Here is a 27,379-nt window from a genome sequence, read left to right on the forward strand (position 1 = left end):
AATACCGAAGTCCGGGCTTTGTCGAAGATTACTTGACCAAAATTTCAACCAATTTGGTTGAAAAATGAGGGCGTGACAGTGCCGCCTCAACTTTCACGAAAAGCCGGATATGACGTCATCAAAGACATTTATCAAAAAAATGAAAAAAACGTATGGGGATTTCATACCCAGGAACTCTCATGTCAAATTTCATAAAGATCGGTCCAGTAGTTTAGTCTGAATCGCTCTACACACACACACACACACACACACACACGCACGCACATACACCACGACCCTCGTTTCGATTCCCCCTCGATGTTAAAATATTTAGTCAAAACTTGACTAAATATAATAACAAGTCGCGTAAGGCGAAAATACAATATTTAGTCAAGTAGCTGTCGAACTCACAGAATGAAACTGAACGCAATGCAACGCAGCAAGACCGTATACTCGTAGTCCACCGCTCACGGCATAGGCAGTGAAATTGACAAGAAGAGCGGGGTAGTAGTTGCGCTAAGAAGGATAGCACGCTTTTCTGTACCTCTTTGTTTTAACTTTCTGAGCGTGTTTTTAATCCAAACATATCATATCTATATGTTTTTGGAATCAGGAACCGACAAGGAATAAGATGAAAGTGTTTTTAAATTGATTTGGACAATTTAATTTTGATAATAATTTTTATATATTTAATTTTCAGAGCTTGTTTTTAATCCGAATATACCATATTTATATGTTTTTGGAATCAGCAAATGATGGAGAATAAGATAAACGTAAATTTGGATCGTTTTATAAATTTTTATATTTTTTTACAATTTTCAGATTTTTAATGACCAAAGTCATTAATTAATTTTTAAGCCACCAAGCTGAAATGCAATACCGAAGTCCGGGCTTCGTCGAAGATTACTTGACCAAAATTTCAACCAATTTGGTTGAAAAATGAGGGCGTGACAGTGCCGCCTCAACTTTCACGAAAAGCCGGATATGACGTCATCAAAGACATTTATCAAAAAAATGAAAAAAATGTTCGGGGATTTCATACCCAGGAACTCTCATGTCAAATTTCATAAAGATCGGTCCAGTAGTTTAGTCTGAATCGCTCTACACACACACACAGACACACACACACACACACGCACACACGCACACACGCACATACACCACGACCCTCGTTTCGATTCCCCCTCGATGTTAAAATATTTAGTCAAAACTTGACTAAATATAATAAAAAGTAGGCTACAGACAGACAGATCTAGATCTATATAGTGTCTCGCACTCTTGCACCGTATCACTTATGCTTACTGTTTCTTTCTTTATTTATTTGGTGTTTAATGTCGTTTTCAACCGTTCAAGGTTATATCGCGACGGTATGCTTACTGTGTGTGTGTATGTGTGACGGAGTGATTGAGTTTGTGTTACTGTTTGTCGATTTCTTACGTGAGCCGTTTTAACTTTGCTTCGCTTTTGACGCGAGAGATTTTACATTAGATTGGATGGTCAAAGGAGAGAAGGCTTGGTTTATTAAATCGATGTTGTATCTCACTAAAGATGCAGGTCCACTCAGAGCACTGTTGAAACAACGATTTGTCTTTTTGTCGCACATAAGAATATAAACAAGCAAAGCGTTTACACAAGTGTCCCACAGATGACTACACATACCGTTAGGGTTGCAAGTCAAACGAAGCTTTATGCGGTTTGTCGGTTGGCATCTCCAAATGATATTTATCAATGTGTGTCGCCGAAGCACAGCTACCAATCAGCCATATACTTTAAACGCAGCGCTGATACACATTTCCAAATAATGCTTCAGTGGTTGATGTGAACTTGCCGATACAATTTGATAAAAACACATCCAGCGGCCGAAAGCTCAAGAGACTCATCACAAATCATTTAGAAATGTTTGTTCTTGATAACGCGACTCCATACGAAAAATATACGAGCATTTCCAGTTTAAAATTCCTCCCCCAAAAATAAAATGTGATGGTTTCTTTTGTAGGTAATTCTACAACCACAAACAAGCGTTGAGTGCTGACTTCTTCTTCTTGTCTATCACTCAGAGTGCTGACTTCAGGTTCAAGCTGCTGCCAGACACTGTGTGAGCATAGAACATACTTATGATTTTGCGAATTCTGCCACGCGATTATACATTGGCCAAAAACAGGTTAAAGTTACCAGCTCACCTCAAGAATGTAAACTCATATTGCAGTTAAAATGACGGAGGCGTGTTTGTGTGCGATTTCAGCGAAGGGTCGTGTCTGTGGCGCAGAAGCGGTGGTGGAAAGTGCGTGTGTTTGGATCGCGGCTTACTCGGCAAGAGGACCAGTCAGATATGATGGCTACCAGTACAATCGTCGCCCGCACACACTTAATTGTCTACGTGCACACACACACACACACACACACACACACACACACACACACACACACACACACACTCACACAAAGAGGCAGAACGAGAGGGGGGTTAAGTGTTTACACAAATAGACACAGACAATATAGATTCATCATGACATGAGCACGGAAGGAACATCTATCGTGATATCCGTATGAACATCTGACAAACGGAGATAAAAACTTAACAAAATAACATGATTAAGAGCATGCATTTCACTGTCTTTTGTCGTATACATTATGCAGAGGGCGCACGCTTTACAGTCCCGATGTTGTTCAAAAACCGCTGACGCAAACATCGTTCAAATCGCCGGACTGGATTTTAGCACTCCTCCCTTACACGTACAGTTATTTGAGTACTGTCAACTTGCCAGATTCTAATACTACAACAAACGGAACACTTGCAGGCATGTACCCTAAATGCTGACACTGCAAGCAATTCTATGACCAACGTTATAAAGCGCACACACTCTTGAGCCATAATTAGCTTTTGTGTAAGCATAGCAAGAGGGAGCGACAACGACTGTTTAAGGTCGGCAATTCAAAACTGTGGCTCCGTGTACAAGTACGTTACACTGTCTGAGGCTGAAGTCGTTCAATGTTCCAAAGAGTAAAATCTTTAAAGTTGGATTGATAGACAATTGTAAGTATGCATTTGAAAAACAAAAACAAAACAAAAAACAAAACAATTCTAAAAACATGCCATGATGGTTGGAATAGCCCGTGTGCAGCTAGTTTATAGCGCTAAAATCTATTCGCCCCTTTATCAACTCATGCATGCAGCCAAGCAACTTTGAAAACCCGGGAGCAAACATCAATAGATTAAGACGACCGGTTTTCTAGTTTGTTATTTGCATTTTGGAGCCTACGACGTCACAGTGTAAATTAGGCCCCATACTGTAAGTACCTGATTTGGGGTCGGGCACACGCAAATGAGTTACACAACCATTCTCAGCAATTAAGGTGCAATTGCTGTCTAGTCACTTTGGATATTCTTTTCAAACATGAATAATGTAATTAATTCTAAAGTATGGCGACATGGGACAGTAGATGGCTTGGGTTGCGAGTTACACAATCTTGTCCACCCGTCATAAAAAAGTACACAGATACATTTTGCTATAGATCTTTGTGATGCAGACTCTGCACCCGAGTTGTTGGCCCTCTGTCAACACCTCTGGATTGTGGAATTCTGTTTGTGATGGGGTCTGGTGGTTTCCGTTTGTCTGTATGTTCATGGAAACCTTCGGGTTTGCATAACAGTTTTTATAGGGCTAAGAAATTGGCCCTAACATTTTCAATCCTGTTTGCTTGCACTTCGCCTCCCGAGGTGATCGTAGTGTTACGGCACTCGGTTACATTAAAACCAAGTATATTGCTAGAAATGTAATTCATTCCCCTACCGTATGAAATAAAGAGTTTCATTTTTCATAAATTAGTCTTTATGCAGTGTACCGGAGACCTAGGACACCCCCCAAAATCAAATGTGCAAAGCAAACTTGCAGACATTAGAATACACACAAAAATCAAAATAAGCAAGAGTTTTTGATCTCAAATGGAAGAACAACTCATTTTCTTCCCATGCACATGTATTTGGTTCAGCTGTTGAGCCTAGCAGTGTTGTTTTGTCATTTTGAAGAAGACTGGCCTCGTCAGAAGCCGTTAAAGGCCTGTTTTGGCGTCATTTTTGTGGGCTATGTGGGTAAAAACCCTGTTGTTTTGTAATGGCTCATTGTATTGCTTTTAAATTTGGCATGAGTATTGATAATACAATTGCTAAACAGTGTGTAAAATATCATGGCGTTTTGATGAGTTTGTTGAACGAACTGGAACTTTTCAGAAAAGTTTGATTAAAATGTAAAAACTGTTTTCAGTATGGTTGCAAAAATTCAGCATTTTGCAGACTTCAACACAAATGAATGAGTCATCGTTTTCAGTTCTTATTTGAGATATGTGCATTTGTTAAAAAACCATGACGCAAAGGGATTGCACTGTCACACGAGCGAATGCGTGTGTGCCACAGAAAAAGAGTGTAGATATTTTTGCACAGAAACATACCCTATCATAACATTTTTGACTCACATGCGAAGCAAAAGTGAGTCTATGTACTCACCCGAGTCGTCCGTCCGTCCGTCCCCCCGTCCGGACTATTCAGTCTATCAGTACCAAATTTGGCAAGATGGTGTATGATGACAAGGCCCCAAAAAACATACATAGCATCTTGACCTTGCTTCAAGGTCAAGGTCGCAGGGGCCATAAATGTTGTCTAAAAAACAGCTATTTTTCACATTTTTCCCATTTTCTCTGAAGTTTTTGAGATTGAATACCTCACCTATATATGATATATAGGGCAAAGTAAGCCCCATCTTTTGATACCAGTTTGGTTTACCTTGCTTCAAGGTCAAGGTCACAGGAGCTCTTCAAAGTTGGATTGTATACATATTTTGAAGTGACCTTGACCCTGAACTATGGAAGATAACTGTTTCAAACTTAAAAATTATGTGGGGCACATGTTATGCTTTCATCATGAGACACATTTGGTCACATATGATCAAGGTCAAGGTCACTTTGACCCTTATGAAATGTGACCAAAATAAGGTAGTGAACCACTAAAAGTGACCATATCTCATGGTAGAAAGAGCCAATAAGCACCATTGTACTTCCTATGTCTTGAATTAACAGCTTTGTGTTGCATGACCTTGGATGACCTTGACCTTGGGTCAAGGTCACATGTATTTTGGTAGGAAAAATGTGTAAAGCAGTTCTTAGTGTATGATGTCATTGCTAGGTTTAGTTATTTGACCTTGACCCTGAAGGTCAAGGTCATGTCAAGGTCAAGCATGTGAGTCGTATGGGCTTTGCCCTTCTTGTTATTTCAAGTGATCAAATATCACCATTTATCTGTAGGAACTCATCCTGCACAAGGTGCAGTCCCAAGTAAGCGCCCAACCCCTACTCAGTTTCGATCCAAATTGGTTAATAAGGGGGTTGGGCGTTTATAAGGTAGTTTACGGTCCATTTATAGACAGGAATTTGTGTTATATGATTAAACAAAAACGTGTCTGTTGTTTAATATCGTGGGCACAATGAACACATAATCCTATTGTTAATTCACGATCCAACTTGTCAGAAAATGTAGTTCCATTCTTTTGAACGATAAATACATTACCTACATTTTACCAAAAAGTATATATATTTTAGGTGCTGAGCAATCCATGCCAAACATAGGATGTGCAAATGATACATGTTGTCATCATTTTATTTAAAAACAGCTTGGTAACAAAAAACAATGTTCATATATATGTAACAAATCGCCGGTTCCAATGATTGCGGGAAGAAGGTTACATATGGATAATCAATAGCAAACCCAATGAAAATGCTCGGAGTTTCTTCGCCTCTTTTCATTGGCGTTTCCCAAATACAATGTGTGCGAGTGAAAGTTCCGAAGACGAACGCAAGTAAAACCTCAACAACAACAGAAACAAAAGCTACAACGACAAAAAAACAAGAACGTTGAAACGGGATTAACCATTCAGTCAATCGAATGCACTGAAATACGTCCGCTTTCCTTTTACACACACACACACACACACACACACACACACACACACACACACACACACACACACACACTATCCACACACACTTGCCCGCGCACATACTTATGGACAAAAGAATAAAGACAGAACAGGAACTCGATCAAAAACAAAATAGATCTGAATCCACACTCGCACTTTCTGATACGTTCATTATCTTTTCATACAAACATGCACTCAGCAAAAAAGAAGAGATGAAGAGAAATTCTTTATTCACAAGGATAACGAGAGAGAGAGAGAGAGAGAGAGAGAGAGAGAGAGAGAGAGAGAGAGAGAGAGAGAGAGAGAGAAGAGAGAGAGAAGACAATGGTTCATTTCCTTATAGGCCATTGGCCCCTGGAGAGAGAGAGAGAGAGAGAGAGAGAGAGAGAGAGAGAGAGAGAGAGAGAGAGATGATGATGATGATGATGATGATGATGATGGAACTTTATTTTTCAAGGATAGAGGTTTAAGGCGACGCCTTTTCTTACAACCGGTCCTTACTTCCAATACAAATGTCTAATAAATGATAAACAAGTAAAACAACATGACAAATAAACAAATTAAACGAACGAACCAGCAAACAATCGACAAGTAAGCAAACAAGCAAATAAACACAAACAACAAAATGACAAAGTAAGCAACATTCAAATCGAAAGCGAAACATGCAACATGTTAATTGAGGTTACACATGTAAAGTGATCGATGGTAAAATTCACACGATACCAACGTTGACACTAATGCCTACAATAATTATATGGTGTAAATGATGATGATGAAGATGATGATGATGGTGATGATGATGATATGATGATGATGATGATGATGATGATGATGATGATGATGATGATGATGATGATGATGATGATGATGATGATGATGATGGAAAATCGCAACATAAATTCCACATAATACATGTAATAAAGAACATATTTTTGTAATTCATCAAGCTTTGCCAATTGTTGACAGCTACTTGCACATGTTAAGACTAGTATAGCCATCTAGGTAGGCATATAATGATTATGCAGAGCTTGTTTAAAACTCTTTTGTGAGGTTAATGATCTTATTACAGACGGAATGGAGTTCCACACCATAGAGCCAGAGAAGGCTTGACTAGTTTTGAACAAATGGTAGAAAATTGATAGACCCGTACCTTTCGGTGACTCTGTGAAATAGGTCCTCAATATTGTTGGGCATTTCGCCATGATATACCTTATACATCATTACAGTCTTATTAAACTGTAACTGTTTAACTTGCGGCAGGTAGTTTAGATTCTTTAACTTCAAATCAGCTGATAATTGTGGACCATATAACATGATTTTAGCTACCCGACGATGTAGAGATTTTAACTTTTTCATGTGAACATCAGAGACGCCATCCCAAAAAGTTGATGCGTAATTAATATGGGATAAGATGTGGGCATGATAAAATAGTTTTAGTGTTGCGATATCGACATATTGCTTTAACTTTGATAGCAGAAACAAATTCTTGGATACTTTTTAAATAAACATATGAAAGCTACTCAACCAATAGGCTGTATATTTGCAAAGCCACCGAGTGTTATCTCTAGTTCGCGTCAAACATGAATCAATCAATCAATCAATATGAGGCTTATATCGCGCGTATTCCGTGGGTACAGTTCTAAGCGCAGGGATTTATTTGGAGCGAAGACCGATTGAGCTTGCAAATCGAACCGATTGACCCCTAACGTTCACACATCCTAACCATGACGTACAGATCAAAAGATTGCTGAGCACAGTGCGTGTGAAGGTGCCAAACTCAATATGAAGTCACTTTATGTTGATCGGCTGAACAGAGTCAAAGCAGACTAGAAGCATTATTTTCTGTCAAAGGAATTCCTTCATTTTAAGCATTTATTCTGCTCCAAAGAACATAAAACTATATATTTTTGGAATCATCAAATGATCAGGAATAGAGGAATGATAATTTTATATGTCTTCTTTTAACAAAAATGAAAGTCACTATTTTACGGGTTTTTTTCACGTTACGCACAACAAAACTAATATGTTTGGATACAGGAGGCAATAAAGAATTTTGAACTGTGGTGCCTCAACTACCCATTTTACAGAAAACATGCTTCTAGTCTACGCCTAAGAAAATGTCATTTAATGCCCATCACATTTTTAAAAGATAGTTGTTATGTAAGTCTCAGGATTACAAAGGATAGAAATGATAGTGCACCAAACTTGAGAATGCGGTATCAGACTTTTTTGCACAAAAATAACCACTGAATAAATTAATAAAATTATTTTGTTGTGTTTATTTGTTGGCAAATCTCACTAAAGTATTATTCGAGTCAACGAGTATACACTGTGCAGGCAAGCTCGACTATAGGCGCAGTAAATGTGACTTGGCGTTTCTCACGGGATAAGATTGTATCTCGCTGAACTATAGTATAGGGACTGCATGACACGTTTGTCTCATTAACCCGACCGTTACTTTATCATCTCCGACCACAATCAAATGACTGTAGTTGAAGGAGTATGCACATATTATTCTCATGAATTTCTAACCAAAAAAATGCCGGACTTATGAGACCAGATGGAAAATCTGCATTTTTAAAAGCAACCTTGATTTGGAATTGTTGCTTTGTCAAAATTATGTTGTAAATGTATGAGAACAAAAGGCTTGATCCTGAATTCAATTTAAACAAATGATAAATAAATTAAAAACGAGAGTAAGAGAGAGGAGAGGAAGGAGAGGCGACGTGAGCAATACAAAACACAAATGTTATCAACAGTCAAAAACAAGAAAAACTAAATTATTTGAAAGTTTAATTCAGGACAAAACAAAATATTCACAAGAACCTTGACAATTTGGACAAACTAGAGAAACAACTCACAAAAACGATTGATTATATGACTTATGACTTATCTCAAATTTACATGATCAAAAGTACAATGCCTACTATGCACTACAGTTTTACAAAACAATAAGAAATACTCTTTGGCTTGAACGAGACTTCAGTATTGAATCGTGTCACCACAGCGTCCGAATGCGTCTCACAGTCTTATTTCTGTTTCATTATCCATTTTCTACATCAGTTTAACCGAGATGCGATCTAAAAGATACGCACTGCTTATCAATATCGTACATTTCAATCTTTTTATTAGCTTGTTTATGCTAATGTTTTTATGTTAATGTCGTCGTCTTTGGTAGAGGCAAAAGTATAAGATCAACAGTTATCGTATGTTCTCTCTGTGTATACATTTTAAAATATTGTTATGTTTATTTCTTTGTATCTTTTTAAGAGGTTGAATAGAAATACTTTTTGGGGGTGCACAAATATGTCTATGTTCGTATCTTTGTTCTATAGGTAATAAAGCAATTTACAAGACTACATTTTTTTTTTTACAAATGAATTATCATATTGCGTTAACTAAAAAGTATAATACGAAGAAATCTTTCTTTGGTGCTGTTACACATTATCTGCCGATCTCTTTTTCTGTTTTCTTGTTTTTGATTGTTTGTTTGTGCTTGCTTGCTTGTTTGCTTGTTTTTCTTTGTTGGGTTGCAGAATTAAATAAAAAGATTGTTGTGTATTCATGTACCTTGTAACAGTCAATACCGACCTATTCAAACAAAGAATATTTAATTAGCACGAGTGTTTTTGTGTACAGATGTCAAATAAAAGCTTGCTTTTACATGCATTCTTATGTTGTTGTTGTGGTTTTTTTCTAAATAAAGTGGTTCTCTAAAGGAATTTGAAACAGTAAATTACGAATTCGACTCAGAGGAAGCCAACTATCAGTATTCCCGAATCAAGAACCCATTTTGTTTTAATTTAAGAAATTAAACAAACAAAGCAAAACAAAAAGACATGATGTCACACTGTCCGCCATATATAAGAAGTCAAAACTCATGTGCCGTCTCGCGCAGCAGTTTATTTAAGCTCCTGTCCCTAAGAAGAATGTAGGTTGCTTCAGCTTGAATCGAAAACGTGTGCCCATTTATACAAAGCAAAATACATCGTTTGAGATCGCTGCTGGCATTCATAGGACTTTTATTTTCGTGTGTTTGTTTTTTGTTGTTGAAGCATGTCACCTGCCCACACTTAGTCACGTCCGTACTTTTCACCAAGCCATACAATCAATAATCTGTTGTTGAATAAGTTGAGATTAAAAAAAACTTAAAGCAAACTGTGATATATATAACTTTATCCAGACTCAAACATCAACAAACGTTTATCAGGAAAAAGACAAATATATTTGTACATTGTCTTTTTTCTGTTGCCTGATTATTGTATGCAGTACTGATTTAATCGACAAGACACATTTGACTAATAACGCAATAAAGTCTTTTCCGCATAAGTAAAGTTTGAATGAGATACAATATTGTCGCACGATTCGGGGAACAAACCAGGAAAATGTTAATGCTGGAAAACAATCAGCAAATAACCATTAATAAAAAAGCAAGATGTCTGTCCGTCATATAAAGTATCAGATTCTTCATCGTGCGGAATGAGGCACAATACGACCCCATTTACTTTGAGCAAAGCAAAGAAAACCAAGAAAAAGTTCACTACGTGTTCCAGGCCACAAAGCCTTGGATTGAGTGGTACGCACTATGAGAGTAAAGAAGCGTCGATTACAAATGGCCGAGCTGCCGAAAGAGAAGGCCGGCAATTGATCGTTTCTTCAGCCTGGCCATCCTTACGGACTCAACGTGTCTCGCGTCACAGACAGTGTCAAATGTTTTCTCAACGCATGGTGCCTACCCCCCCCCCCCCCTCCGTGAATATCTAGTGAATGCACCTTACACCCATTTCACATTTCATTTAAACACTAACAGTTCTTTAATTACTCTGTCATCTACCAGTGATCACTAATGCAGACATCACCATTGTCTTTTATACAACTTTTATTCGGTCAGCCATTTTTCTGTCACATATTTCAATCTCTATTCTTCCAAGCATCAGTCCCCATATTTCAATCTCTATTCATCCAAACATCCAATGAGTCTGTCCTGATGATCTTGAGTCTGGCAAATAGACGCACTTCAGTCTAACTCAGCAATCGGTGGTTCTTCTTTAGTCATATCAGCCTTTTCTTGTTTCTTTTTTTTGTTTTGGGGGGGGGGAGATATACTTATATTTGATTCAAACATTAGTTTAAAACCCAGTCAAACCTAATGATTATTTGATATAATTTTGAGTTGTGGGTCAATATGCCTTCACTGGTGTATTTCTAAACCAATGAATAGTGATGCTGTATACTTATATAATTACTAAATGCACGGACGTGGATCGTACTGCACATTTCTTTTTTTTCGTGAAGTCGATGATGCTTCCGATAAAACGTCATTTGCATTCTTAGTTGTGCCACTATTTTTCTGTTAATTTCAAACAATATGTGTATTGATTCTCACGCTAGTCTATACACAGCCAAATAGCCTCGATCATTTGATCACAACAAAGCAGTGCCATGTAGTCCGCTGCTAGCATCAAGGATTTGATTCTCACCTGACAGGCCCATGGAGAAGCGACGTAACCCCGTCCATCGTGTCTGGCTGACCGAGAGTCTGGAGCTGTTACGCACAACCGCCACAATCCTACAGTCGGCGTTACATTGATGACTCCATGCAAAACCTGGCTACAAATCGGCTGCCTCGGAGTCTTTGTCTAAGGATGTGCACTCGTAACAGACCTGTGAGCAGGCGACAATTTGGGCAGAGTTGACGGCTGACCATGCGGCTGATCGGGGAGATATCAAAGTTATTGAAAAAAATCATAGGTTCAGTTAAAGAAATGATCTCTGCCACAGTCACGGAAATGAACGCCTCCAAACTGTACAGGGGCAATGAGCGACGTTTTGTCTAGTGAAAAGCAGTTGCCACTCACTTCGCTACACAAGCCTTCCGAGACACACAGCTCGCAAGCGGATACGGTTTGCGCTTCGCCGCAGCGACCAATCAAGACTGATCACGTGACTCTCTTTGGTGTCAGGAAATGACCCTGAGCGTGGGCGGGGCTAGCTGTGGCAACAGTCGTTGTGACTTGCATGGGGGCGGGATGGGCTGCTTTCAGGGCGAGATGGACGGTTGTAAAGACAGGACAAGCGTGTTGAGGGAGATGTGAGCGCGTACCACTCACTCTTTGCTGAGGCCGAAGTCCTCTCTTATTTGATAGCTGCAGTATTACACCCCTTTATTCCTGAAAATGCCAAGATCATCGTAGTAAGCTGAGTCGTAGTTTCAAACATCAAAAATTGCTTTCAGACTGGAGTCTAACCATGAGAACAGGAAGTAGAATCAAAATAGGCCACTCGCCCAATCGGCGACATGTCTCAACAACAAACAACATACACAGCATTTGAAAAGAAATGATTGACATAAGGTACTGAAATCTCGAAAAACGTGTGTTGTTTTTCTTTTGAATTTTCTCGAGTCATTTGTCAAGTGGTTATTCCTGTGCAATAGTCTGATACCCTATATTCAAGGTTTGTACACCATCTTTTATTTATATTTCTCTCTAAGCAACTATAAATTATCATAAAAATTATCTTTTCAAAATGTCGTGTCACTTTTATTTGCTTTTTACATTTAGTCAAGTTTTGACTAAATGTTTTAATCGAGACGAGGGTCATGGTGTATGTGTATGTGTGTGTGTGTGTCTGTGTCTGTGTCTGTGTGTGTGTGTGTCTGTGTGTCTGTCTGTGCGTGTGTGTGTGTAGAGCGATTCAGACTAAACTACTGGTCCGATCTTTATGAAATTTTACATGAGAGTTCCTGGGTATGATATCCCCAGACGTTTTTTCATTTTTTGGATAAATGTCTTTGATGACGTCATATCCGGCTTTTTGTAACAAGTTGAGGCGGCACTGTCACACCCTCATTTTTCAATCAAATTGATTGAAATTTTGGCCAAGCAATCTTCGACGAAGGCCGGACTTTGGTATTGCATTTCAGCTTGGAGGCTTAAAAGTTAATTAATGACTTTGGTCATTAAAAATCTGAAAATTGTAATTAAAATGATTTTTTTTATAAAACGATCCAAAATTACGTTCATCTTATTTTGCATCATGTTCTGATTCCAAAAACATATAAATATGTTATATTTAGATTAAAAACAAGCTCTGAAAATTAAAAATATAAACATTATTTTTAAAATAAAATTTCCGAAATCGATTTAAAAACAATTTCGTCTTATTCCTTGTCGGTTCCTGATTCCAAAAACATATAGATATAATATGTTTGGATTAAAAACGCTCAGAAAGTTAAAGCGAAGAGAGATACAGAAAAGCGTGCTATGCAGCACAGCGCAACCACTACCGCGCTAAACAGGCTCGTTAATTTCACTGCCTTTTGCACGAGCGGCGGACTACGGTCATTGTGAAAAAATGCAGTGCGTTCAGTTTCATTCTGTGAGTTCCACAGCTTGACTAAATGTAGTAATTTCGCCTTACGCGACTTGTTTTCCTCTCAGTTCAACACTTTGCATGTTAATTGTTATTCGGGTATTAGTTTGGTTGTTGTGTTAGTGCTTTTTTACACCCCCGGTATAGGGGTGTGTATAGGATTCGGTCCATGTGTTTGTTTGTTTGTTTGTGTTCGCATATAGATCTCAAGAATGAACGGACCGATCGTCACCAAACTTGGTGAACAGGTTCTATACATTCCTGAGACGGTCCTTACAAAAATTGGGACCAGTCAAACACACGGTTAGGGAGTTATTGTTGGATTCGGTCCATGTGTTTGTTTGTTTGTTTGTGTTCGCATATAGATCTCAAGAATGAACGGACCGATCGTCACCAAACTTGGTGAACAGGTTCTATACATTCCTGAGACGGTCCTTACAAAAATTGGGACCAGTCAAACACACGGTTAGGGAGTTATTGTTGGATTCGGTCCATGTGTTTGTTTGTTTGTTTGTGTTCGCATATAGATCTCAAGAATGAACGGACCGATCGTCACCAAACTTGGTGAACAGGTTCTATACATTTCTGAGACGGTCCTTACCAAAATTGGGACCAGTCAAACACACGGTTAGGGAGTTATTGTTGGATTCGGTCCATGTGTTTGTTTGTTTGTTTGTGTTCGCATATAGATCTCAAGAATGAACGGACCGATCGTCACCAAACTTGGTGAACAGGTTCTATACATTCCTGAGACGGTCCTTACAAAAATTGGGACCAGTCAAACACACGGTTAGGGAGTTATTGTTGGATTCGGTCCATGTGTTTGTTTGTTTGTTTGTTTGTGTTCGCATATAGATCTCAAGAATGAACGGACCGATCGTCACCAAACTTGGTGAACAGGTTCTATACATTCCTGAGACGGTCCTTACAAAAATTGGGACCAGTCAAACACACGGTTAGGGAGTTATTGGTGGATTAACATTATACAAGGACTTATAGAGGGACATCTTAATGGTCAAAGGGAAATAACCATTCTCACTCAGTCACTGCCACCAACTGAGAAGGTTATTTCCCTTTGACGGGGGTGTTTTTCCTACCTCGGAGGAATTTCTTGGTTTTTATATTTAGTCAAGTTTTGACTAAATATTTTAACATCGAGGGGGAATCGAAACGAGGGTCGTGGTGTATGTGCGTGTGTGTGTGCGTGCGTGTGTGCGTGTGTGTGTGTGTGTAGAGCGATTCAGACTAAACTACTGGACCGATCTTTATGAAATTTGACATGAGAGTTCCTGGGTATGAAATCCCCGAACGTTTTTTTCATTTTTTTGATAAATGTCTTTGATGACGTCATATCCGGCTTTTCGTGAAAGTTGAGGCGGCACTGTCACGCCCTCATTTTTCAACCAAATTGGTTCACATTTTGGTCAAGTAATGTTCGACAAAGCCCGGACTTCGGTATTGCATTTCAGCTTGGTGGCTTAAAAATTAATTAATGACTTTGGTCATTAAAAATCTGAAAATTGTAAAAAAAAAATAAAAATTTATAAAACGATCCAAATTTACATTTATCTTATTCTCCATCATTTGCTGATTCCAAAAACATATAAATATGTTATATTCGGATTAAAAACAAGCTCTGAAAATTAAATATATAAAAATTATTATCAAAATTAAATTGTCCAAATCAATTTAAAAACACTTTCATCTTATTCCTTGTCGGTTCCTGATTCCAAAAACATATAGATATGATATGTTTGGATTAAAAACACGCTCAGAAAGTTAAAACAAAGAGAGGTACAGAAAAGCGTGCTATCCTTCTTAGCGCAACTACTACCCCGCTCTTCTTGTCAATTTCACTGCCTTTGCCATGAGCGGTGGACTGACGATGCTACGAGTATACGGTCTTGCTGAAAAATTACATTGCGTTCACTTTCATTCTGTGAGTTCCACAGCTACTTGACTAAATATTGTATTTTCGCCTTACGCGACTTGTTGTTACTTTACCTTCAATGTAATGACGTTTTAATTGTTTTTATTATTTTTATCAGTTTAATTTCATGTTTGTTTGTATTTTATACTTGGAATATAGTTTCGAAAATGGGTACACAGCATAATTATTTTTTTGTCCCCTTCTAATTTACCTGTAAGGTAACTATGGATTGTGTTCTGTTTTGGTCCTCTACCAGTCGCCTTCAAGCGTGATCATTTGATTGTTGATTTATTTACATATCCACAGTTCATTTTAAGTACTTCCCTCAGCAGTGGTTTTTTTATGAAAATGAAACAAACTGACACCCCACATTCAAGTTTCAGTCGTTATCTTAGAAACTAGCACGTTTAATCCTTTTGTGTTTGTAATGTGTGCCCTTAGCAATCCTTACATTTTGAAAGGGAACACTTTTAAAATGTCTTATTATTTTGACACTGGCAACAGGAAGTAGAATGAATAGAGGTTACTCGCCCAGTTGATGTGTCCCAAAGAAAACAAAATAGACAGCAACTGAATGTTACCTTGGACGTAACGAAGTTTGGAAGATTCACGTTTAATTTAAAGTTCGTGCTTTATGCTTGGAATTTAGTCTCAAAAGTAGCTGCAAAGTTTTTTTTATTTTTTAATTAACCGGTAAAGTGACTGTGATTTGTGTTCTATTTAGTTGCTCTATAAGTGTTCTTCGTGTAAGATCGTTTGATTGTTAATTTGCTTACATAGCCTATGTACAGAAAAATCTTAGCAATTTCCTCAAAAGTTTTTTTGTGATAAAGATCAAATTTCAGTCGAACTAGGTCCGATTTGTTTTTGTTTGTTTGTTATTCCAGCTTGATCACCCCTGGAACCAACAGAATGGTGTGTTTTCCCCCAAAATATCTTATCACTTTTATTTTTACACGATTAGACTCCAGCCTTAAAGGTGTACTATCTAAGGAGCTATTTTGGGAAAGTTTTCTAACGAACTGGAACTTGTCAAGTACACGGGACATTCGCTTTACTGTAATTTAGATTACTCCTACAATTATTTGCTCAAAAATGCTCCGTAACCATTCTAATTAATCAAATAAATCTTAATCGGCGAGCTGTTTTTCCCCCGGCAAACTCTCTCCACGCCTGATTATTAGCTACTACGTGTTTTGCAGTTATAACACAAAAGCTACGGTCCTCATAACATGAAGAAAGGTAGTAGGTCTGGAAATATCACTTAAACAGCTTCCCAAAATCATGATGTAACTAAAGTTGGTGCCTAACATGTACCTCATATATTCCTCTTTTTGCTGCATTAAAGTGATCATTAAAAATATAGCTCACAGTGCCCGTATTCAAAGACTTCTTGAAAACATTTGCTGTCAGAAACCAAAACCAGCATATTTTGAGAGTCACCAGGCGATAACTGCTGTAAATTAAAAAAAAGCCTGATTGTGCTATTTTTTCGCATGTGTAAACGTAAGATGGCTTGTTGACAGACCAGCTTTTTTGTTGGTCCGAGGGGACCATATCGTCTTTTGTTTCATCTTTATCGACTAAGGCCGGAGGCCGCGGTTGATAAGTATGTGACAAAAGGCAATATGCTCCCCGAGGACCAACACAAAAATACTGGTCTGACAACAAGCCACCAAACATCGTTTTTGCCATCATTTTGGTAGTGCAACAAAATGCACAATAACCCACAGGGAGACGAATTTTTAGAATCCAATTCCGGGCCCAAAGCAGCGTCACAGTAGTTTGAGATAACACGTCAAACTTGTTTGTGATGTCAAACGTAACGTGTTGACGCTTTTCTTCCTGTCTGAAAATGTACAGAGTTCAGCAAGTGTGAGTTCAGCAAGTGTTGAGCATATTTCTTTTCTTTTTATTGTTTTTTGACTTTTCGTTGTGGATTTTGCGATAACAGAGATAAGTTGCAAATTGACCATGAGTCGCCGCGGTAATTATCAACATTGATTAGGTCTTTGAGAGTAAATGCTTACAATTGTTGTCCTCAGAAACACGAATCCAAAGCCGCGATGGTTCCACACATCAAACAATCAGCCTGATTGGCTTTTACTTTGACAATCCACGTTTCACCTGAAAGCTCAAACCCAATCACCACCTCGATTTATTGCATGGGAAACATGAATGTTTCATTCCCCAGCTGGTTATGAATGAAAACTCGTGAAAATGATAACAACACTAGATATTCCGGAAGCTTGCATAGCATCTCAACAAATATATGTAATGACTTACAATGTTACCCGGAGTACGTCCCACAATATGTAGGCATGAGACCCTCAAAGTTTCGAAGCAATCCACCGAGTCATTTCTGATATACAGCGCTTTTTTGTTTATGGAAAGCCGTTTTGCTCATAATTTGTGCGCGTGCACTAAATAATTAATGCACGTGCATTAAATCGATTTAACGCACGTGCGTTAAATCAAAGGTGCAGGAAAACTTGAATCGGAAAATGTACGACTTGCAAAGCTCGGTTAGTGCTGCATAGACTGAATGTCTACCGCGATTAAAAAAAAGAAAGGTATAAATATTGAGAGAAATAAAAGTAAATTTAATGTGCATGACCATTTTCTAACCGAGATAAACGTGCAGAAGTTACTGTAACGACGTAGATCTGAAGAAGAACGACGACTCTCGTAGAGCTGACTGAAGCGGCGAAGCCATTGGAAGCACGAGACGGAGATAGCCTGTGGTGCGCGCGCAACTCATACAGTGTAAGTGTGTCGGAACTTTGGCGGAGAAATGTGAGAGTATGTAGATCGTGTCGACGGCTGCAGACGTTATGTAACTTACAGATATCTATATATATATATGACTTGTGTCTGTCTGTCTGTCTTTGTGTGTGTGTGTGTGTGTGTGTGTGTGTGTGTGTGTGTGTGTGTGTGTGTGTGTGTGTGTGTGTGTGTGTTCGCGATGCACGGCCAAAGTTCTCGATGGATCTGCTTCAAATTTGGTGGGCATATTCAGGTAGACCCCGGACACAACCTGGTCGATAAGAATTTTCTCTCAACACGTGCTCTCAGCGCGCAGCGCTGAACCGATTTTGGTTTTTCTGTTCATCTTCACAGATCCATTCCCAGTAACTCTTCCTTATCTTCTCCAGTGTTTTGCGTTTATCTCCCTTCCTTCGTGTGGCGTCAATCCATATTCCCGTTACTATTTTTAGAAGGTCACTGTCCACAACGCTCAATCCATATTCCCGTTACTATTTTTAGAAGGTCACTGTCCACAACGCTTTCATCCCGGCGAAGCCGGGTATTACTCTTCCTTATCTTCTCCAGTGTTTTGCGCGTTTATCTCCCTTCCTTCGTGTGGCGTCAATCGCGGGTACCCGGCGGCTCTACTTCTTCCTGGCGAAGTCGGGTATTCATACTCCGTCTCGCGATCATCCCGGCGAAGCCGGTACCCGGCGAAGCGGGTAATCATCTAGTACGTATATATATAAGCTTGAAAGCGTAATTATTTTATTAGTTCAAGCAGCGATGTTAACCGATTTTTGTTTAGATGGATCTTTCCCCATCGGCAAGCTTGTAAATTTACTGAAAGCTTGTACCGGAGCAGAAAACGAATGCTTTGTTTATTTGACTGAAGCACATTTGATGAGTTTGGCATTATTTAAAGTCAACGGACTAACTACGGTAAACAATGCTAGAATTAGTACACATTACAGTTAAATCTCTCACAGTAGAGCTAAATCACTCTCGGCTTTCTCCCTCTCTCTTTGGTAATAAAGTTCTCTCTCTTTCTCTCTATCTCTCTCTCTCTCTCTCTCTCTCTCTCTCTCTCTCTCTCTCTCTCTCTCTCTCTCTCTCTCTCTCTCTCTCTCTCTCTCTCTTTCTCTCTCTCTCTCTCTCTCTCTCTAAGCTTTTCGACGCACAGATTCAACCGATGCTGTCATATGGTGCCGAAGTTTGGGGGGTTGAAGCAGACCATACACCTATTGAGAGAGTTCATTTATTTGCACTTAAACGTTTTTTGAATACGAGTATGAGAACACCAAATGCTATGGTCTATGGAGAAACGGGAAGGTACCCCTTGTTTATAAACAGCTTTGTTAAATGCATTCGTTTTTGGCTACGTATATTGAGGATGCCACACCATCGCCTTCCGAGCAAGGCGTATAAAATGCTGAAATATCTCCATGAACAAAAAAAGAAAACATGGGCCTCCTCGATCTGTTACACTCTGTACATGTACGGTTTTGATGAAGTATGGGAAAACCAAGGTGTTGGCGATGAGAGGGCGTTCCTGACAGCATTTAAAGAAACACTTATTTCATCCTATAAGCAAACCTGGCTTGAAAATGTACAAGGACCTTCAAATCAACCCTAACATTATCCAACTACACTACTCACAAAAAGTTAAGGATCACTATGAGAAAACAGGTGGTCAATAAAATCAGTTCGCTACTGTTCTTTATTTCTCAGTCAAACCAAATTGTTATGAATTCTTGTTCAGCGGTAAGTGGGCGATGTTGTGTTAGTGGGAAAATTGCACGGGATTCTGTACTACTGAGTTTGGTAGCAAAAGAAAAAGCGGAAACTTGCGAAAAAGGACCTTGTTTTGGACCGTTCAGCCCGAACACATTGCACAAGCCACATGGAAAAACCATTATGCACGTGCAAGCACTGCTGTTTATGTGTGAGATGCTGTCACTTGCTTGGCTTTTTGAGAAGACATACCACCAGTATTAGGCATTTTCTGACAATGCCTCCCCGACGAAAATTGAACGAGTTTGAGAGGGAACGAGCTGTTGCATGGTTCCAAGATGGTGTCCCCAAGCGAGAAGTGGCCAGGCGACTTCAAGTGTCCATCTCGGTCATTGTCAGACTGGTTCAACGTTTCCCAGCCACTGGGAGGGTCCAGGAAAGACGCAGACCTGGGCGACCAAAGAAGACAACTCCACGTGAAGATCGTCTCATTGAACGACTAGCCTTGCAAACAAGAACAGCCTCTTCCAGCATTATTCGAAGGCAGCTGAGGGTGGCTACTAACACCAACATCAGCCAGCAGACCATACGGAATCGCCTTCATGAGTTTAGCCTCCGTTCTCGTCGCCCAGCTGTTCGGCCACGCTTTAATCCAGCCCATAGGCCAGCACGCCGCGCCTTCTGCAGACGTCACGTGAGGTGGACACGTCAGCAATGGTCCCAGGTCCTGTTCAGTGATGAATCACGCTTCACCCTGAACCACAACGACGACCGACTGAGGGTCTGGAGGCGCCAAGGGGAACGCTGCATTGACGCCACTGTCCAAGAAAAGGTGGCCTTTGGTGGAGGTTCTGTAATGGTCTGGGGGGCCTTCAGCCTTCACCACAGAACACCCTTGTTTCATGTACAGGGTAACCTCACTGGCCTCCGATACCGGGATGAGATCCTTCGACCGCTGGCTGTGCCTACACTGCAGCAGATGGGACCGCAGGCTGTCTACCAGGATGACAACGCTCGCCCCCACAGGGCAAGGGTGGTCAACGACTTCCTGCAGCAGTCTGGAGTCAACAGAATGGAGTGGCCAGCATGCAGTCCCGATCTCAACCCGATTGAGAACCTCTGGGATGAGTTGGATCGCAAAGTGAGGGGCAACCACCCCCCCCCCCCCCCCAGGGATGTTCAGCACCTCTACCAGGAGCTGCAGGCTGAGTGGCAGGCTGAGTGGCAGGCGCTTCCACAGAGGATCTTCACCACCCTGGTCAACTCTATGAGGACTCGCTGCGTCGAGTGCCAGAACAGCCAGGGCGGTTACACGCATTACTGAACTTTTGAGAGCATCTGAATGCCATGTCTTGTGATTTCAACGACTTTGTGAAATTAAATTTCGATACGTACACACTTTGATAAAATGTACAGACCAAACGATTGCTCGAAATTGAAGGAAATGTTGTATCGTTATTGCTAAAGCATTGAATTAAACGTTTGCCAAATACCAACGCATTGGCTTTCTTATTTGGAAAGTTATGAATTTGTGTGCAAGTGATCCTTAACTTTTTGTGAGTAGCTTATTTAAGTGATTTGAAACATATTAAAGCTAGAAATCTTCTGATTAGACTTAGATTGGGAGTATCTCCTCTGAAAGTGCATCGATTTCGCTTTAATTTAAATGCAACCTCCGCTGATTTATCTTGTCCATTTTGTTGTGGCAGTGTTGAAGATGAAGTCCACTTTGTTTTAGTATGCCCTAAATATGCTGAGTTAAGAGAATATTATATTCCACGAAAATACACTAGAATCCCATCATTGTTTAAATTAACCATGCTGTTTTCAAACACTAGTAAGCCGCTTTTGCTACGTTTTTCTACATTTGTCATGAAGGCGCTTTCCATTCGTAATCCATAATCCGTAAACGAAACAGGGCGATGTTCTTGTTTTTGTTCACTATGTGCATTTGTATGCTGGTGCTTGAGATGTGCTCATCTCCATGAAAAGGGCCCAAGGCCTACTCATTAAAACATTCAGACTTCAGACTTCAGACTCTCTCTCTCTCTCTCTCTCTCTCTCTCTCTCTCTCTCTCTCTCTCTCTCTCTCTCTCTCTCTCTCTCTCTCTCAATGTACTGACACTGGAGTGTTTAACAATGTGGGTTTGAGTGTGTGTGTGAGTGTGTGTGTGTGTGTGTCAGTGTGTGTGTGTGAGAGAGAGAGAGAGGGAGAGAGAGAGAGAGAGAGAGAGAGAGAGAGAGAGAGAGAGAGAGAGAGAGAGAGAGAGAGAGAGAGAGAGAGAAAGCGGCTCTGAACAAAGAGTCTGTTGCTGGAACATCGTCTTGGTGAGTTCATCGGACTACCGCTAGGATAGTCCACCAAACGACAGTGATCATCTTCATCAGTTGTGTGAATGGTACGCATATTCGGTACCTAACTATCAGTGTGTTTCGCTCAATTATCCGTATTTTCGCGAAAAAGTATTGTGGAAAATAACTTAACTGAGTACCCTTTGTTTAGCGATCATAACGTAACCTGTGACAAGCATATAATTGGCCTGGCAGGTTCAACTGTTCTGCCCGTGCGCATGAATTGTACTCAATACGTGCGAGTTAAATGTTGTGTCGGTCAATCCGTGTCTGCACTGTGATTGCCTCTAACTCTTCAGCATTACCACCAGCGCCTTGGAGCATTGGAAAATTGACTTTTCTGTGACGGTTGAAGTACGATCGAGTTTATCGAATTGCTTGTGCATTTCCTGCAGATTCCTGCCTTTACAGTGCATACATCTTTGTTCTTCTTTTTATATTTAGTCAAGTTTTGACTAAATATTTTAACATCGAGGGGGAATCGAAACGAGGGTCGTGGTGTATGTGCGTGTGTGCGTGTGTGTGTCTGTGTGTGTGTGTGTGTGTGTAGAGCGATTCAGACTAAACTACTGGACCGATCTTTATGAAATTTGACATGAGAGTTCCTGGGTATGAAATCCCCGAACGTTTTTTTCATTTTTTTGATAAATGTCTTTGATGACGTCATATCCGGCTTTTCGTGAAAGTTGAGGCGGCACTGTCACGCCCTCATTTTTCAACCAAATTGGTTGAAATTTTGGTCAAGTACTCTTCGACGAAGCCCGGGGTTCGGTATTGCATTTCAGCTTGGTGGCTTAAAAATTAATTAATGACTTTGGTCATTAAAAATCTGAAAATTGTAAAAAAAATTAAAAATTTATAAAACGATCCAAATTTACGTTTATCTTATTCTCCATCATTTGCTGATTCCAAAAACATATCAATATGTTATATTTGGATTAAAAACAAGCTCTGAAAATTAAATATATAAAAATTATTATCAAATTTTTTTTTTCGAAATCAATTTAAAAACACTTTCATCGTATTCCTTGTCGGTTCCTGATTCCAAAAATATATAGATATGATATGTTTGGATTAAAAACACGCTCAGAAAGTTAAAACGAAGAGAGGTACAGAAAAGCGTGCTATCCTTCTTAGCGCAACGAATACCCCGCTCTTCTTGTCAATTCCACGGGCACTGCCTTTGCCACGGGCGGTGGAGTGACGATGCTACGAGTATACGGTCTTGCTGCGTTCAGTTTCATTCTGTGAGTTCGACAGCTACTTGACTAAATATTGTATTTTCGCCTTACGCGACTTGTTTAAACTTTTGTTTTCTAGATTAATTTGAATTGTTCTTGTTGGCTCACGTAAGTGTAGCCTATGCGATCGTAACTTTGTCTGTCTGTGCGTGCGTTTGTGCGTGCGTGTGTGCGTGTGTGTGTATGTCTGTGGTAGAAACTTTAACATTTCCGAGTCTATGTGTGAGTGGTTATCCAAGACTATGGATAAAGCTCGCATAAGATTACGTCACGGTCAAAAGTGTTTGACGTCAATTAATGCATCATGACTGCATGCCTCCCTGTAGTCTTTCTCTCTCGCGTGGTGTGTGTGGTCTCGGTCATTGTTATTTTGAGCGGGCCGAGACTATTTGGCAGTCGTGTCCCTGTAAGTAGGCTACATGCAGACACAGACAGATCTAGATCTAGTGTCTCTCTTTCTTGCACAGTCGTCACCTAAGCTTACTGTGTGTGTGGGTGTGTATGTGTGACGGAGTGATTGAGTTTGTGTTACTGTTTGTCTATTTCTTACGTGAGCCTTGAAGGCTTCGCCTCTTGGTTTTTTTTGTTGTTGTATTCTACGAGATTTCTACTCACTCATTTTCTCTTACAGAGATTGTTTTCATTGTGTACTGTTTAATAAGTCCATGACTGTATCTACGAATTCCTGGCCTGTTAAAGACGGTCTAAGAGTTGGACATTTGAATATTAATCATGCCATAAATAAGCTTGATGAGGTAGCAGCTATTCTTCTCAACTCAGGCAAATACTTTCACATTTTTGGACTCTCTGAGTCGAGACTTAACAGCAATATCACAGATGTGGAAGTTAAGATTGAAGGATATAATGTCGTACGTCGAGATCCATCATCAACAAAAGAAACTGGTTTGCTTGTTTATATGCACGAGTCCTTAACGTTTCATAGACTTCATCACTTAGAGCAGCATTCGGTTGAAACAATATGGCTGGAATTAAAATTGCGTAAATCAGCGCCAGTCTTGACCGGTTTCTGCTACAGGAATCCAGCTGAACATGTTAACTGGTTTGATAATTTCGATAACATGATGGACGCTGTCAGCCTTGAATCCAGAGAAATTATACTTTTGGGCGATTTTAATCTTGATCTTCTGAAACCCAACAAGTGCTGGATGGAAAAGTTATCCCTTCATAATTTACAACAATTAGTAACGATTCCAACAAGAGTTACAGCTACCTCATCTACGCTTATAGACCATATATGTGTGTCAACTCAGGCTAACATTATTGAAACCTCAGTTCCAAGTATTGGTTGTAGTGATCACTTTCCAATATGCCTCACATGGTCGAAAAAAGGGGTTAGAATCCCCAAACGAAAGCATAAATTCATAACGTATAGGCTATTTTCAAAACTTGATAAAGAATCATTTCTTTCTGATTTAAGTTGTACAGATTTTTCAACAATTTATAATCATACTGACCCCGATGAAGCATTTGAATTATGGTACAACTTGTTTTTAAAAGTATATGATAAACATGCACCATTCAGAACCTCTCGTGTGCAGCAACACCCAAAACCAAAATGGCTTACACACGACATTCAATGTGCGATTAATCACCGCGATTTTCTTAAACGTAATGGCAGAGACGAAGAGTACAGAAAGCAGAGAAACGAAGTAACGTCCATGAAACGTGCTGCTCGCAAAAAATATTACCGTGAGCTCGCTGCATCAAATACGAAACAAAACTCAAAAGCCATCTGGAAAGTGATCAACCAGTTGACACGTAAAGAAACCGTAAAATCTTCTGTCATTGATGTACCTGCGGATGATCTTAACATTCATTTCACTTCTATTGTTGAAAAAATAATCACAAATGATAGATCAAAACAGAATAATCTGGACAAGTTGAAACAGTTTTGTGTTTCAAAAAATATTACACATAATTTAGACATCCCCCTGTTATCTGTGAGCGAAGTCTTCCATTATCTGATATGCTTAAAACAAACTGGTACTCATGGTCTAGATAATCTTGATGGGAAAATTTTGAAGTTGTCTGCCCCTTTTATTGCAGAATCTCTGACATACGTTTACAACTTGTGCCTGGACAAATCTGACTTTCCCGCCAAATTAAAGGAGGCAAAAGTAATCCCGCTATTCAAATCAGGTAATTCTTCTGACCCCGCCAATTACAGACCAATCTCGATTCTTCCTGTTTTATCCAAACCACTTGAAAAACACATATATACACACTTGGCCGCACATTTGAAGAAATACGACCTTATTCATTCAAATCAGTCAGGCCGGCTTCAGAGTAAATCATTCGTGCCACACAGCATTAATAAACCTTCTTGAAAACTTGCTTAGCAACATTAATAATAATGAACTCTGTGGTGTCCTATTCGTCGATTTTGCAAAAGCATTCGACGTCATTAATCATGAGTTACTTTTAGTAGTCAACGAAAATGGCAAGGCACGTGTGCCGCTCAAAAAGAAAGTAGACACGGATGGTGAAATTGCTGTACTCTTACGAAAGAACGGTTATTCTGTCCAAATTTCAGAACAGTCTAACTGTTAAACATAAAGACGCTGTCTGGTCCAAAATTGCCAAAGAAGTGTCGGTCTCTCTCTCTCTCTCTCTCTCTCTCTCTCTCTCTCTCTCTCTCTCTCTCTCTCTCTCTCTCTCTCTCTCTCTCTCTCTCTCTTACGACACACGCACACACAGACAAACGTACACTCATGCACATACTGACACAATGACACAAGTGACACTGACGGCACACATAAACACACCGGCACACACACCACACACTGCACACACACACACACGCGCGCGCTCGCGCGCACACATATACACACACACACGCACCCATACACGCACGCACACAGTCACAAACAAATAACCACACACTCACTCTCTCTCATTTTCTCTCATTCTCTCTCAATCTACACTCATACACACACTGAAACTATGATGACACAAGTGACACGTCACACACACACACACACATACTCACCGTAGTGACACACATATGGCCAGGAATCTGTCAGTGTGTCCAAAAAGTGTTACACAAACGCCATTTTTTAGACTTGCTTTATCTTATTAATGTTGTTGTGGGTAAGAAAGGAGATGTGGTTTTTAGCAGAATAAAACTGTTTTTATTGGTATGGGCCACCTGGGGCAGTTAAAAACCCGTTATAAACCGTTATTTTCTAATTTTTCACCGATCTTTATGCAATGTTATGGTTAGGTTGGTTGTCCCTAACTGAATTTCAACAAGAATAAAAAGTTGATTTTTGGCAGTTAAAAAACCGTTAAATCCCGTTTTTTCACCAATCTTTATGAAATTTTGTGAGTAGGTCCGTTGTCCATAACTGAGTTTCAATACGTACTTTTCAGAAGAAAAACAAGCTTTTGTCAGTTATAAACCGTTATTTTCTAATTTTTCACCGATCTTTATGAAATGTTGTGAATTTCAACAAGAATAAAAAGTAAAATTTTGGCAGTTAAAAAAACGTTAAATCCCGTTTTTTCAGGAATCTGTCAGTGTGTCCAAAAAGTGTTACACAAACACCATTTTTTAGACTTGCTTTATCTTATTAATGTTCTTGTGGGTAAGAAAGGAGATGTGGTTTTTAGCAGAATAAAACTGTTTTTATTGGTATGGGCCACCTGGGGGGGGGGGGGGGGGTCAGTATAGTGTCTTGAGCACTTAAGGGGAGGTTCTAGCATGGGTGAAAGCGATTTTTCCAAAAAAATTTGATTTTGGGGTTCTTGCAATAATGGGTAGATAAAACATTGTATAGTATTGTGGTGGAAGAAATTTCACCAAATCATTAAACCGTTAAAATGACAGTTTAACCGCCAAAAAACACTCTGCTCCTTGTTTCTTGGTCCCTAATCGTCGGATTTACACCAACATTGGCACAGTGATCCATTGTCCCCAACTGATCTTCAATACAAACTTTTCAAGAAGAAAAAGTTAATTATTGGCAGTTAAAAAAACCTTTATAAACCGTTATTTTCTAATTTTTCACCGATCTTTATGCAATGTTGTGGTT

At 39.5% G+C, this 27,379-nt stretch overlaps 1 protein-coding gene across 1 annotated transcript in view; it reads right to left on the minus strand.

Annotated features, from left to right (window-relative positions):
• Window positions 1–11,834, minus strand: part of LOC138983691 (zinc finger protein Gfi-1b-like) — a 51,729-nt gene extending 39,895 nt beyond the window's left edge. The window contains exon 1 of the mRNA XM_070356986.1: window positions 11,426–11,834. Coding sequence (XP_070213087.1) covers window positions 11,426–11,463 — 38 coding nt within the window. The 5' untranslated portion in view covers window positions 11,464–11,834. The remainder of the gene's footprint in view (window positions 1–11,425) is intronic.
• Between the last annotated feature and the right edge of the window lie 15,545 nt (window positions 11,835–27,379).

This window comes from Littorina saxatilis, linkage group LG13, assembly GCF_037325665.1.
Source record: "Littorina saxatilis isolate snail1 linkage group LG13, US_GU_Lsax_2.0, whole genome shotgun sequence".
Lineage (NCBI taxonomy): Eukaryota > Metazoa > Mollusca > Gastropoda > Littorinimorpha > Littorinidae > Littorina > Littorina saxatilis.